Here is a 13,643-nt window from a genome sequence, read left to right as displayed (position 1 = left end):
GTCAGGCCTGATGTGGGTTATAGTTCAACAACATCTGTGGAGGGACCCAAGCTTAGACAGTTGTCAGGCTTTGGGGATATGGCTCCCCCCCCCATTGGCCGTGGATAAGCAGGACAAAGCGAAAAGAGTCACTTACCATTTAAAGAGTCTTTAATGATCACAGCAAAACAACACAGCCATTCTCGGAATGAAGGTGTTCCAATTAAGGTTTATACCCACTTTCCCCCTTGTCACTTCCGCTTCTTGCAACCTGATCTCATAACCACTGTCCTTTTTTTGCTGTCCTTGACTTTGGAGTGATAGGCTGGACACTTTCCAGTGAAAGAGAGTCTTTTAGCTCTTTCTCTTCCTGTTCTTCTTCACTTTGATGTTCAACACGCCGCCACCCCCCCCCCAGTTCTTCCCAACTTTTGTCTTCAGAACTATGCCCCTCTGCAAACCACTGTTCCAAATCTGTACTGTTCCATTGCTCCTGGGCAACTTCAGGATCCTGGTCAGGAGCAGGGGGAGGGGGAGGTTCCCACGATTCCTCATCAGAGCTGTACTCCTCAGCCTGGTCTCTGACAACAGTATTGTAGGCAGTACTGTGCATGAGAGGCCTGTGGTCTGACTTGGAATAAGCTCGCTTCCTGAACTAAGCAGATCCGGAGCCGTCTGGGAAACCTACCTGAGAAAACCCAATGCATTATGGTTGAAAGGTGGGATATAATTGAGATGATGTATTTATTTACTAGTGTAAAACATGTTCATCCTGACTTTCAATATTAGGGTGGTGCAGAGCATTAAACAAAAACAAACAAACAACAGCAAACCAGCTAGAACTTGCACAGTTAAGGCTGAAATCCCATGCAGACTTGCCTGGGAATAAGTCCCGCTTAGCTTATAGGATTGTACTGTAAATCAGTAAAATCTATTAAAATGTTTCAGTTTAATATCTAAATGATAGTGGGGTTGGTACTAGGTGAAGCCCTTTGGGGAGGCCATTCGGTAACTGGGCTACCACTACTAATCAAGCCCTCTTCTTTTTAGATGATCTTCATACCTTTGATGGGAATATTTGGCTCAACTCTATCATTTTAGTTGACTTTCCCAGTATCTTCTTCCATTCTGAGTCTTAGACACTTAATGCTGCTAGCATAAGAAGGGAAGGGAACTGCATACATACACACACACACCCCAGTTTAAAGCAGTGTTTCCCAAACGTTTTTGGGCAACGGCACACCTGTTTACCGGAAAAATATCTCGCGGCACACCACCATTAAAGCCCCGCCCCGTGACGTCAGCGCACAGCGTCACGCCGGGAGGGACGCACAAAAGTGAAAGTTTTTTCCCTCCCCCTTGCCGGGGTGGGAGGAGGCAGCAGAACGAGGGACTCAGGGACGGCGGCAGCTGAGGCGGCCACCCCTCAACGCCGTCCCAAAAGCCGCCAAAAAGCCCTTAAAAAAGAGGAGCAGCACAAAAAACACACCACACACGGGGGGCGTGTTCTAATTTGCTTCTAACTCCGGGTTAGAGCGCAGCACGTGGAGGATGGGTGGGGAAAGAGAGAGGAGGCGCACTGATAGAACGCCAGGCACGGGGGCCGCCAGGGAGAGCCAGCGCGCGCCCCACCCCGGACGCTCGCGGCCACCGCCATCCCTCCCTCCCAGGGAAGGCGGGATTAGAGCAAGCGCCCGGGCAGCAAGAAGCGCGCGCGCGCCGGCCCTGCCCTGGATCCCTCAGAACCGCCAGTCTCTGGGAAAGTGGGCGTGGCTTCAGAACTCTCAGGCAGCAGCACCCGCCGCCCGGCAAGGCTTCCCATTGGGAGGCGCGAATGCTTTAGTGGGCGGGGATTGGTGCAAATATAGGCAGGGCGGGCTGAGAGGAGGAGCCGCCGCCGAGGAGCAGCGACACCAGCAGCGTTTCCTCTCCCCCCTCCCCTCCCGTGTCAACAAGCGGGGCGCCTGCGCCGGGGGTTTGCGCGTCAGGCAGGCAGCCAGGCAGGCAGACGGCGAGAGCCCCGCGCTGGGCGGCCGCTGCTCGCCGCCGCCGCCCCGAGTCTCGCCGCCCGACTCGCCCGCCTCCCTCCCACGGCACACCAGGCAACGTCTGGCGGCACACTAGTGTGCCGCGGAACACCGGTTGGGAAACACTGGTTTAAAGGGAAAGCATGTGCTGGCATCCGGAACAGTGTGGCAGTAAAAAAGCAAATCATGTTTGGAATGATTTCCTCAGAGTGCCATTTACTCTTCTTGAAGTGATTAATTCTGTGCCACTGTCTACGAGTGAGGCTGTGTTTTCCCTTTGAAGAGCTGCACTCTGATGAAGGTGAACACTTTTTTCATTTTCGAAAACGCTTTAGCGGCATTTGCTAATTCATTTTTTGCAACTCCTCTGCAACGTAAGTGGGTAATAATATCATCATTCCTGCTTTATAGAGAAGCCCAGAGCTATTGCAAGAGTCAGCGACAGAAAAAGAGGGCAAAAATGGAAGCTGTAGATGGAGGTAGCTTTCTCAATAGCTCTGACTTCAAAGCTGCTCTACTGTTTATGTGGGTATTTAAAACAACAATTAATTTTTTAATCATGGGGGTGGGGGAATGCTATGAATCAATGAACACCCATATAATATGGGCACAATTTACTGCACTTCCATGTTTCCCCCCTCAAATTAAAATCCCCATATGCTTTCTAGAACATGTAAACAGTGATTTCATCATGTGAAGTTGAAATCATAGAGCACCTGACTGTGCAAAGCTTTAATAGAAATGGAGATTTAGGAAAGCAGCATTTTCCATTCCATTCTGTAATTGCCACATGCAGCACTGCTCCCATTCCACAGCAGTTCCATCTTCTGCCCAAAGCTATGCTATTCATGTCAGCTTAAGGGAAGAAGTCCCTGAGAAGCATCCTGCAACAGAAATAAAGCACGTCATCAACAAGGAGTGGGTGAAGTTGGTCCATTGTGGCAAAATTACATAACTTACGTGATTTACATTGGGTGGCATTCAGCTAAGTTTACACAGGGAAGACCTATTGAAATGAATGAACATGACTAATGAAATAATGAACATGAATGTGTGGACACCGTCAATTTTCACTCCCAGTTTCATTTTCATATGAATTTTCTGACATCTCTACAGGGCAACAAAAATTAGATCTGAATTCCTTGTTCTTTCTCTTTGGACAATATTTCTGTCTGTGACAAGGATGTTTATATAGGCTCAGGTATAGCCACAGGAGTGTCATTTACATATGCAGACAATGGCTTGGAGCTGCATCAGGAACACGGAAAGTAAACAGCATGGAATGCTGGGAGTTCTGTTGTCTTTTCATAAGCAGTGTTAGCAATAAACCATAAGTGTGTCGCAGATCGGCTATGTTTATTTGGCAGAGGAAGAGTAACAGGAAAAAAAATGTGTGTTCATTGTTTCAGGTAATACGACAACTACTGCGAATTCTTCAGCAATAGCCCGACCAACACAGGCCTCTGCACATGGGTCACTATCAACACCCAACAACACAGCAAGCTGTAAGTATTGTGTTTCTCTGGCTCACTGGTGAATTCATTGTAAGCCATACCTGAGGGTGAGAAAGGGCCATCATGGCTGTGAAGCAGGGCATTGGTTTGTGGTGAAAGTCTTGACTCACTGATGGAGCACATACATTGCACGCCAAAACCTCCCAGGTTCAATTCCCCAGAATTTGCAAGAGACTCCTATGTGAAATCTTGGAAATCTACTACCAATAGACCATAAAAGGTAAAGGGACCCCTGACCATTAGGTCCAGTCGCGGACGACTCTGGGGTTGCGGCGCTCATCTCGCTTTATTGGCCAAGGGAGCCGGCGTACAGCTTCTGGGTCATGTGGCCAGCATGACTAAGCCACTTCTGGCAAACCAGAGCAGCGCATGGAAACGCCGTTTACCTTCCCGCTGGAGCGATACCTACGTATCTACTTGCACTTTGATGTGCTTTCGAACTGCTTTCTTCTGTTTTTGGCCCTCAGTCTTGGGGATCAAGTGATAATAAAACCCAATTTTCTTGCACATGGTGCATCAGGCTAGATGAAGACATTTTATTTGGCTTTTGAGCAGTTCTTTTGGGTTCACAGCTCAACTTTCAACACCTAAGCCTCTCTGAATATGAAAGGCCCCTAATGAAGGGGAAAGTCTGACCCTTCGGTTCTTTGCAGAAGGTCATGCCAGTTGACTCTCGCATAACTCAAGCATAGCTACCGTCAGCCTTCTGCATAAGGGTGTCTTATGGGGAAACTGTGGCTCTCCAGATTTTGTTGGACTCCAACTTCCATCAGCCCCAGTCAACATAGCCAATGTTCAGGGCTGAAGGGAGCAAGGCCGGCCCACTCATGAGGTAAGGTGAGGTGACTGCCTCAGGCGGCAGCATCCACCAGTGCAGCAAATCCTAGTGTTGATTTTTCTTCCCCTCTTGTTCCTGATGTAAATATTCCCTCACCCCTTCTTCCCTGGTGGGGAGGGGGTGCCATTTTAGGGATTGCCTCAGGCGCCAAAATGTCTTGGGCCTGCCTTTGATGGAAGATGTAGCCCAACCAAATCTGGAGGGCCACAGGTTCCCCATCCTTGCTTTAGTTTGTGAATGTGTCCATTATTGTGGATACTGTAGACATTAAAAAATATATGTACCCATAAATAATTGCACACAAAGGCATCTCAATTAGTCTTTGGATGCACATCTTTTATTTTATACTTACCTACAGCACTAAAATACTGAACTGTCTGTCTCTGCTGTTACTGCACCAAATGAAGATTTGCTGATGTAGAACTGATGCTGTAGGCTATGAAGAAGCTTTTGCTTTTGTTTTGCTTTTGTCGTTCCACTTTATAGCAGAAGTCCTAATGGATAGAAACAAACCAAAACGAAAAGCCCACAAATGTGACTCCTTTTCTTTTAGGTCATGGAGAAGTTCCTCACTTGAGGGTATCCATAGAACACAACCACCTATAATTAACCTGTACTGAAAGCTAAAGCTTGTGGCATGTAAGGAAAAGCTAATAAGCAAAGGCAGGCCTGTCTCTACAGCTTAATTCATGGTAGTGCCCTGAATGAATGCTGGAAGTTGACTACTTCCTTGCCCATAGTAGACCAACCTAGAACAATACCATTGATGATGGATTTTACAATCAGCTTCAAAACTGAGCTTCTCCACCCATTCCAAGTGGTTTCGAGAAGAGGACAATGGCAGACGAGGCCTACCATGCCCATGAACTGCTTGTAAGCTTCCCACTAGCATCTGGTTGGCCACTGTAGAAAAAGGATGCTAGATAGGAATTTGGTCTAATCCAGCAGACCTTTTCCTGGGTTCTTCGCATTTATTTTGCACTAACATTGCGGAAAACAGCTGTAGAAAAGACCTGGGAGTGCTGCAGCATTTGGATTAGCAAAGGCATAAAAGTTGTTGCTCACGGAACTACACACTTTCCAGCAACCATAAAAAAGACAGCTCTCAGGATTCTTTGGGGAAAGTCATGTGTTTTACACATATGGTGTATATGCAGCCTCAGTCAGCACTGTGCAAGTGTTGGGCAGCTGCTGACTATTCACCCTTTCTGGCATCAGCAAACTACCCCGCCCCCCCAGATCAGCTCGCAGCAGTCAGTGGTTTCTTCTTTTAAAAAAATAACTGTGTCACTACTAGTCAGGATAAACAGAACAGTCTGTTTCTGGCCTTTCAGTTTCAGGTGGGTTCATTCGTAAGACCTACTTCATACCAATTTGGGACTCTTCTAAAAATGTACCAAAGCCATTTTTTAGATACGTATCAATGCATTTTATCTCAATATATACCTTTCCATATGCATTTTATCCTAAAACACTTTTTAAAGATGAATTTGATACTTTTCGTTGTCTGGAACAGCATTGTGACATTCGGAGGAGTGCAGAAATTGAAGAATAGTTGCATTCTTATCAGTGTATTAATCCAGATGAGGTGAATTAGGCCAGTATGCCCCATGATTGTAAGATGAAGGGCGGGATAAAAGTGTACCAACTAAATAATTAAACAGGCATCAAAGGAAATCCTCCTCCTTCCCTATCTGCCTGCCCCCAATAGCTTGAGCACTCCCTTGGGTAATAAAAGTTACTAATAGTCTGAAGACGGATTGGCAGATTTTGCTGTGGGAAGATGTGCTTTGCAGCATATCTAAGTCTCTCCTCTGAAAATCAGAATTTCAAACCAAGGCATTCATGGCCCTTTTTTCTTTTATATAACTTTATATTCTAGGCTTTATATTTTCTAGGTTGGTCCTGCCAATCTAGCAGTTCGAAAGCACGTCAAAGTACAAGTAGATAAATAGGTACCACTCTGGCGGGAAGGTAAACAGCATTTCTGTGCACTGCTCTGGTTCACCAGAAGCGGCTTAGTCATGCTGGCCACATGACCCGGAAGCTGTACGCTGGCTCCCTCGGCCACTAAAGCGAGATGAGTGCCGCAACCCCAGAGTCGGTCACGACTGGACCTAATGGTCAGGGGTCCCTTTACCTTTACCTATGGAATGACGTTCTTCAGGTATTCAGACACTGTGGTGCTTAGAACAAAACACCCCAAAGATAATCCCACCCTCTGCACACCCAGCTGATCTCTATATTCTGCAGAAGATGGCATCATACAACTAGCATTTCATTGTGAGGTCCATTGTCAAGTGCCAGAATCAGGCCTTTATTGGGCCTACTCTTTGAAATTCACACCATCAGATAACCTCCATCCCTATTGTCTGTCTGGGAACTTGTTGAAAATCTTCCTCTTTTAACATGATTTTTTCAAATCATTCATTGTTCATTTAATTGATTTTTCAAATTGTTGTTTAAATTGATTTTTTTCCTGAATTGCTTTTATATGTGTAATTGTTTCATGAATGTTTTTATTGTATTGTAAATCGTCTCAAGAAGCCTCTTGGGAAGTGATTCATAAATGAAATAAATAACTATTATTATTATTAATAATAATAATAGGCACAGTTTTAAAGAAAAAGATGCAGGGACCTAAGGATGTTGAGACAACAGCTCTGCAGGATTACTCTGGTTTTCCCCACACTTGCATACTGATTATTCCTTTGACAAATATGTTTTGAGAACAGCAGTTAACACACTGTCATTTATCTTATCAAAATATCAGCAGGGACAGCTGAATCACCAGCACCGAGCTCTGTGACTTCATCTCACTTGGCTCTAACAACTCCTGGTAAGACATCCCCTTTATAATCTAATTCATAATCAACTGTTGACAACTGGCCCATTAAACAATTATATGACTGTATTATAGCAGCGGTTTTGCTTCTGTGCTGCGAAGTTGAGTAAAGCTTCAGTTTCCTCGCAGTAGATGCAGGCAGAGGTTTTTTATGGTTGATTTTTCCCTGTAGCTTCTGGTTGTCGGGTAAACGCAATGAAAGGCTTGCAGGGGATGGGTCCAAGGAAAAGCATCTCCCAGCATGCTCCAGGGAACAAAAAGAATAACCTTTCAGGGGATGCTGTCCTTTCGGTCGGTTTTGGGGCATCCATGTGCCTTCCTTTGCAGAGGTGAGTGCTCTGCTTGAAAAGCCATCCAGTCCCAAGCCTGGTCTAAATTGCCCACCAGCAGTTGTCATCAGGATAGGGGAGTAAATAGGCACCCAGGTCACTATCCTCCCTGCTGTGATGAGATGTATTGCATTTTAAAAAAAAGACAATTTCTAACTTTGCACCCATAAAACAAAGCAGCATGTGCACAATTTATGAAAAGCTGTGTTTTTTTATGGATAATGCATTTACTGATTCCCACCCCACCCCCAATGCATAAGCATCCATACTGGTTGACAAACCTAAACTATATATAGACCAATGCTCTACCTTGGTATAAGGCAAGTTTCTTCTGCTCATATGTCATCTTGCAGCAGCCCTTGGGAAGGCTACACCTTTTGTCCTGGCATGTTGCTACAAAGCATGATGAGGCAGGGAAGAGATAGGGTTATCTCCCCTCCTCCCCTCTCCCAATGTGCCATGGCTACTCCCACCAGCCAGATAAGTAGAGGAAAATGTTCTACAGATGGGAGCTGGTGGGGAAGTTATTTTAGGAAGGTAGTTGTGGCGTTTGCCCTCCTAGGTGTGTGACATCATACTGGGTTCATAAGGAAAGGGTTAACTAATTGTAAAATGACTAACCAATGGGAACCCAAGGGGCAGAGTTAACTGTGTATAAGGTTTAAGCACAGAGGGTTTTTTTTTGGAGGAATTAGAGTTAGGGTGGTTGAAAAAACAGTCTGGAATTAGAAGAGACAGGGAAGATAAGTCTGTGGGTTGGGCTAGTCTGGTGTGAGAGAGTGAGAGAATTTATTAAGAGGAGTCAGTCAAGCAGTTGAGATAATCAGTCAGAAGGTATTAGGAAGGTATAGGCCAGTAAAGAAACTAAGGTTAAGATACTGACAGGAATATTATCTGAGAAACCATAAACTTGTTAATTTTTGTACAATAAACTTGGTGGGGGGGGGGTTGGTTCACTTTTAACAACTGTCTGGACTCAGTGTTTTACCAGAGAGTAATTGGTTGGTGGCAGCGGGGAAGCGAGCACAGTGGTGGCACAGGGATCAATAGACCGTTAAACGTCTGGGGACCCTGTGTGATCGTCATAATGGTGGACTGGCAAAGAGGGGATTCACCTCTACCCTGCCCCTCCGGATTCACTTCCACACTATCTCACCAGATCTCTCAGTGTCTTATTAAAAGTCTGGAATGGGCACTCAGAAAGAGAGAGGGAGAGAAACTGCCTTTGTTTCTGACTGCAAGCAGTGCTTCCTACCTAGACAAGAGTCTAAACCTTAGAGTGATGTTTGTGTTTAACATGAGTTTTCCTTCCTTACAGATCAACATAACAAGACAGTGACGACAACAAGGGCACTGCCCAGCGAGAAGGCCACTCAGAGAAGCATACAAGACACGCTTCAAAAAGTAACTGAAGTTCCAACTGAAAGTAAGTAAAGATTGTCTCCTATTTTACCTCCAGACTGCCAGCATTTTGTGGGAGGGATTCCAGCGAATATGGAAAATTTAGCAATTGACATGGGTTAAAGTGCTTTATCCCCCTGGTGCATCAAATCCACTTCAAAAAACCAGTTTTGCATGTAGGGAAAGTTGTGGGGTAAATGCATTAAAATGTGTGGAATTAATAAATGATTAACAGGAACACCATTCTCCCATTCACACTGTGATTCCACTCCCCTTCCCTTCTTGCTTTGTGGCAAACCATAATTTGATATTATATATACAAAGCAGCAAACTTTCAGCTTGCCCTACAAATCTGAGTTGATAATCAGGAGTCACATACGGAGCAGCCAGTCTGTGCTTTAAGTTCTTGAGATCTTCTACTTTTGTCCTTTTTTCATTATTGAATTTCTACCCCACCCTTCCGCCCCCAGGAGCCCAGGGCAGAAAACAGAAACACAAAAACAAAGCAAAAACATTTTAACACTGTAAAAACAATTTAAAATCTGTTACAGTTTAAAACATCTAAAAATAGTTACAGTTAAAAATATTCTTCCATCCAACAGTCTTAGGGGTGCCACCAAATGCCGGGGTAAACAGGAATGTTTTCAAATGCCTCCTGAAAGCTCCAGGTGTTCAGGATAAAGGACCTTTCCCGCAGTGGGTTCATTTGTAACCACTTTCAGCAGGTTTTATTTCTATAATTTGGAGAATTGGGAAGTTTAGAACAACATACGTATGTGTCATTTTTAAAAAATGAAAAAGTGTAGATCTTGTTTGAGCTCCCCCACCTCCAAATTACAAAAACATACTTTGTGTATTTTAGCATCCCCTTTGAGCAATCAGTCAGGAGCGTACTTGAGCTTAGCTTCATTTGGTTGCCATCCAAAAAGGAAGGGGGGAAAGAAACAAACGGAAGAAGACTGCAGTTGTTTAGTCAAAGGGCCATTTGAGGACACAATGGAGGGAGAATGGTTTGGGGTCTCTGTCTCCCATGCCATCTGCTGGTCTGTTAACCACCTGCTAGAATGAGGCAAGGCAGCAATGCAAAAAAGAAGGGGAAAAACAGGAGGCTTTCTCTCCCCCCGCTTCATAGCTCATTGCCCAACAACAACTTATTCCAGACAATATTGCCCTCCTCATTTTTCAGTAATGAGTCTGGAAGTCTTCCCAGATTCTTTTTATAGGGCAGCTGCCCCTCTAAACTCACAGCCCCCAAAGGAGTGTGAGGTTGACATGGAAGAGGCATAGAACAAGTTCAATAAGTCTGCCAGTCATTGTCAATTTCTTGGGCTTTCTATAGCGATGACTGATGCAGTGCAAATTGCTCATTAAAGGCAAACTGAAAACCATGATACTGTTGACCAGATATGCCTAACAGCACAAGGATATAAACAGCAGCTTGAGATTACTTGTCCATCTAGATAAGCACAGTAGTGCTTATTCTGACTGATGGCAACAGTCTAGTGGCTACAGGAGATCCTTTAAGTCAGGTCTGGAGAACATTTGGACTTCCAGATGTTGCTCAACTGCAACCAACTTCAGCCCTAGCAAGCATGGCCAATGACGGGGGGTGATGGGAGTTGTGATTCGGCAACACATGGAGGGCCAAATGTCCCCTTCACCTACTCTATGTGACCTCGGGAGATACCAACAATTTAACCTGTAGCTTTATAGCAAGGGTGGGGAGAGTTTTTGCAGCCCAAGGATTGGACTTCCTCTTGGTCAGCCCTTCAGGGGAACATGGCAGTGGCCAGGACAACAGTGAATGTGGCCAATGTGAGCATTTTAGCTTTTTCCAAGCCTTGTTGCTGAAGGATGGTTACCCATTCCCTCCTCTGCTGCTTTTTCCAGGAAGACCTTCCTTTCCTCTGAAGCTATGAGTATCCTGAAAATGGCTCCATCACACTGCAGTTAGACTTGGAAAAAGCCTTCCATTGGTTCCAACAGAAGGCTTTCTTCAAGCCTTGTTGCATCAGGGAGGGGCAGATGAGACTGTTGGCTGTGGGGGGAAGGGTGGCAGCAGGAGCTCTGTAAGGCCTGCAAGTTATATAATAATATAATAATAATTTATTATTTATACCCTACCCATCTGGCTGGGGAGACCCAGCCACCCTGGGAGGCTTCCAACAAAGTATTAAAATACAGTGGTTATGTATTTTAGTGATTCCACACCCTTGTTTTACAGGCCTTTGCAGACAAAGTTTATGTTCTGCTACCATGCTATAGGGCATTCAATTCTCGGCCATATGGCAAACTTACCTTTCACAAATGGAGGGAAAGGAAACCCTAGGAATAAATATAATGGTCACGATTCACAACAGAATTTATAGTAAGGTTGCAATCCTTTGATATGCCTTATTTTGGTAAATACTGAAAGAAATATAGGAATTAAAGCATCTCAAAAACTTGGAGGTTAATATGTGGGCTTTTTATTTTTTAAAAAAATCACCTAGGATTCAGATAATAAGGTAAAGGTTAGTGTGGACTGAGAAATGCTATTACTCAAGAAAGAAAGTAAAACAGATGCATTTTTAAGACAATAACATCACCTAGAATGTAGGTTTCTTAAGTGTGTATGAAAATTCAAGAAAACATAATAATGGATGCCAGATTATTTTTCAAATAAATAATATCACATAGTAGGGAGGCAGAAAACTGCTGACCAGCATAAGATTTTGGTTAATTCAATAAGGTTGAACCTGGATCAGCAAAAAATGTAATCTAGTTTTAATGAGACCAGCAATGTCAATGAAGAGGGCTATAACTAAATCCCTGAAAAGCATTAAATAAACCATATACTATTGGCGTGTGTGTGAGAGAGAGAGGGGGGAGAGATCTGTGAAGTTGAGGTACTTGGATTTAATTCAGTCTAAATCTCTTGGAAGCAAATTATATTTAGTTGGCTTAAATTCTAAGCACACAAAATAGAATCAGGGGAGTGAAATTGGGTTATATCCAAGTGGACTGGGCTAATATTTGAGTTATAGATCGTTCCTAGCTTGGGATGGAAAAGAAATTTGATTCAGTTCATATTTAAAACCACATCTACCTGATTTGCTCTTTTTAAAACAACACATGAACTGAAGTACAGCCATCCTTCTTCAAATTTTTCAAGGAAGTTCATCGCTCAAGCAGTATATGTATACTTTAGGGTAAAATGTGCAGACCCATATATTAGTGAAAATAACATGCAAAAATGGGGAAACAGATTTGCAGAAATGTGTACATTAAGCAAAACCAGGGCTTTTTTCAGCCAGAACTCATTCTAAGATAAGAAGGGAGGTGTTTATGACGAGTTATGGCACTTCCTTTTCTTAAAAAAATAGCACTGAGCAAAACTGCGTACAAAAAGGCGTCTTTGGGGAGAAATTTGTTATTAAAATGCTGGTGAATTTTCCAAAAATAAGTAAATCGCAAACTACTGTGGATATGTGGAGAACTGACACTGGGAAAATGAGAAGGGAGAGAGGCGGAACCAAAGCAGCTTCTCTTGTCAGAATAGTATCATAATAATTGCTCTTAAGTCTACTGGTGACTTGGAACTGGACAGCAGTGGGATGCAGGGAGATAAGAAGGCTGCAGTTGTGTTCATCTAAAGGCAGCCTTGTTTAGGGAAGCTTTTAATGATTAATATATTATTGTATTTTAGTGTTTGGTTGGAAGCCGCCCAGAGTAGCTGGGGAAACCCAGCCAGATGGGCGGGGTATAAATAAATTATTATTATTATTATTATTATTATTATTATTATTATTATTATTATTATTATTTCAGCTGCTGCTGCTAGCTGAATTATTTTTTAAAAAGCAGAAACCATGCAAGTGAATCTTTTACTTTAATCACTATTTTTCTTTCTCGTAGGCAACACTGAAAATGCACACTCCGAAAAACAGGATCACCCCTCTTATACCAGTAAGTACACTGAGTGTGGTGGTTTCAAGGCAGCTGCCGAAATAAATTTGTCAGCAACTTAACTTTGGTCCTTTATGGACAGTGAACCTAATTACAGAAAGCTGTCTACCTACCTGCAAGAGTGACAGGCTATAATGAGAGCAGAACTGACATCGCCTTTCACCCTCTGAGCCCTGAAATTATTCTTGAGGATGGAGGTCAAAGCCTCAGTATCATGCAAGTGATAACCCTGGATCAGGTCATTCTTACAGAGAGCATGAACAGGGGGGATATGTCTGTCCGATAACATCACAAATACAACAGAAATCATAGAGAATAATTAACAAATCATCAGTAAAACAACGTGTGGCATTTGCCTCCTATCAAAGGCAGCAGTTCAGTCCCGGACAAAGGAACCCACATACATACACACACACACAAACATAACATAGCATAACAACATAACATAGCATAACAACATAACATAACATGCACACACAATGCAATGCGCACACACAAATTGGAATTTTACTGCAGTTGCTGCTGACACTTTTTTGAAATCTCACCCTTCATTCCCCTAGGGAAAGTGTTATACACCTTTAGGCCTGTCAAGGAAGGGTATATATGGACTCAGGCCTCGCAGCAAGGATATTGCTGTTTACTGCAGAGGCCTTTGGAACAGGGGAGGAAGTCAGGTTATGGTCTTTCATAATGGCTGTAAGCCTGCCACCCAGTGGTTGCACTGGAAAATAGGGAAGCTGGGAAATTAGGTAAGAATTTCCA

At 43.8% G+C, this 13,643-nt stretch overlaps 1 protein-coding gene across 3 annotated transcripts in view; it reads left to right on the top strand.

The window, feature by feature from the left end:
- The window catches only part of EMCN (endomucin), a 40,942-nt gene that overhangs the window by 14,732 nt on the left and 12,567 nt on the right, over nucleotides 1-13,643 (top strand). For all 3 annotated transcript variants that reach the window (XM_082237083.1, XM_082237084.1, XM_082237085.1), the window contains exons 5-8: nucleotides 3,416-3,511; nucleotides 7,132-7,197; nucleotides 8,851-8,958; nucleotides 12,831-12,881. In XM_082237083.1, the coding sequence (XP_082093209.1) occupies nucleotides 3,416-3,511; nucleotides 7,132-7,197; nucleotides 8,851-8,958; nucleotides 12,831-12,881 (321 nt within the window). The remainder of the gene's footprint in view (nucleotides 1-3,415; nucleotides 3,512-7,131; nucleotides 7,198-8,850; nucleotides 8,959-12,830; nucleotides 12,882-13,643) is intronic.

This window comes from Podarcis vaucheri (assembly GCF_965113315.1).
Source record: "Podarcis vaucheri genome assembly, chromosome: 9".
Lineage (NCBI taxonomy): Eukaryota > Metazoa > Chordata > Lepidosauria > Squamata > Lacertidae > Podarcis > Podarcis vaucheri.
Note: the sequence above shows the minus strand (reverse complement) of the source record. Positions and strands in the feature narration are given on the sequence as shown.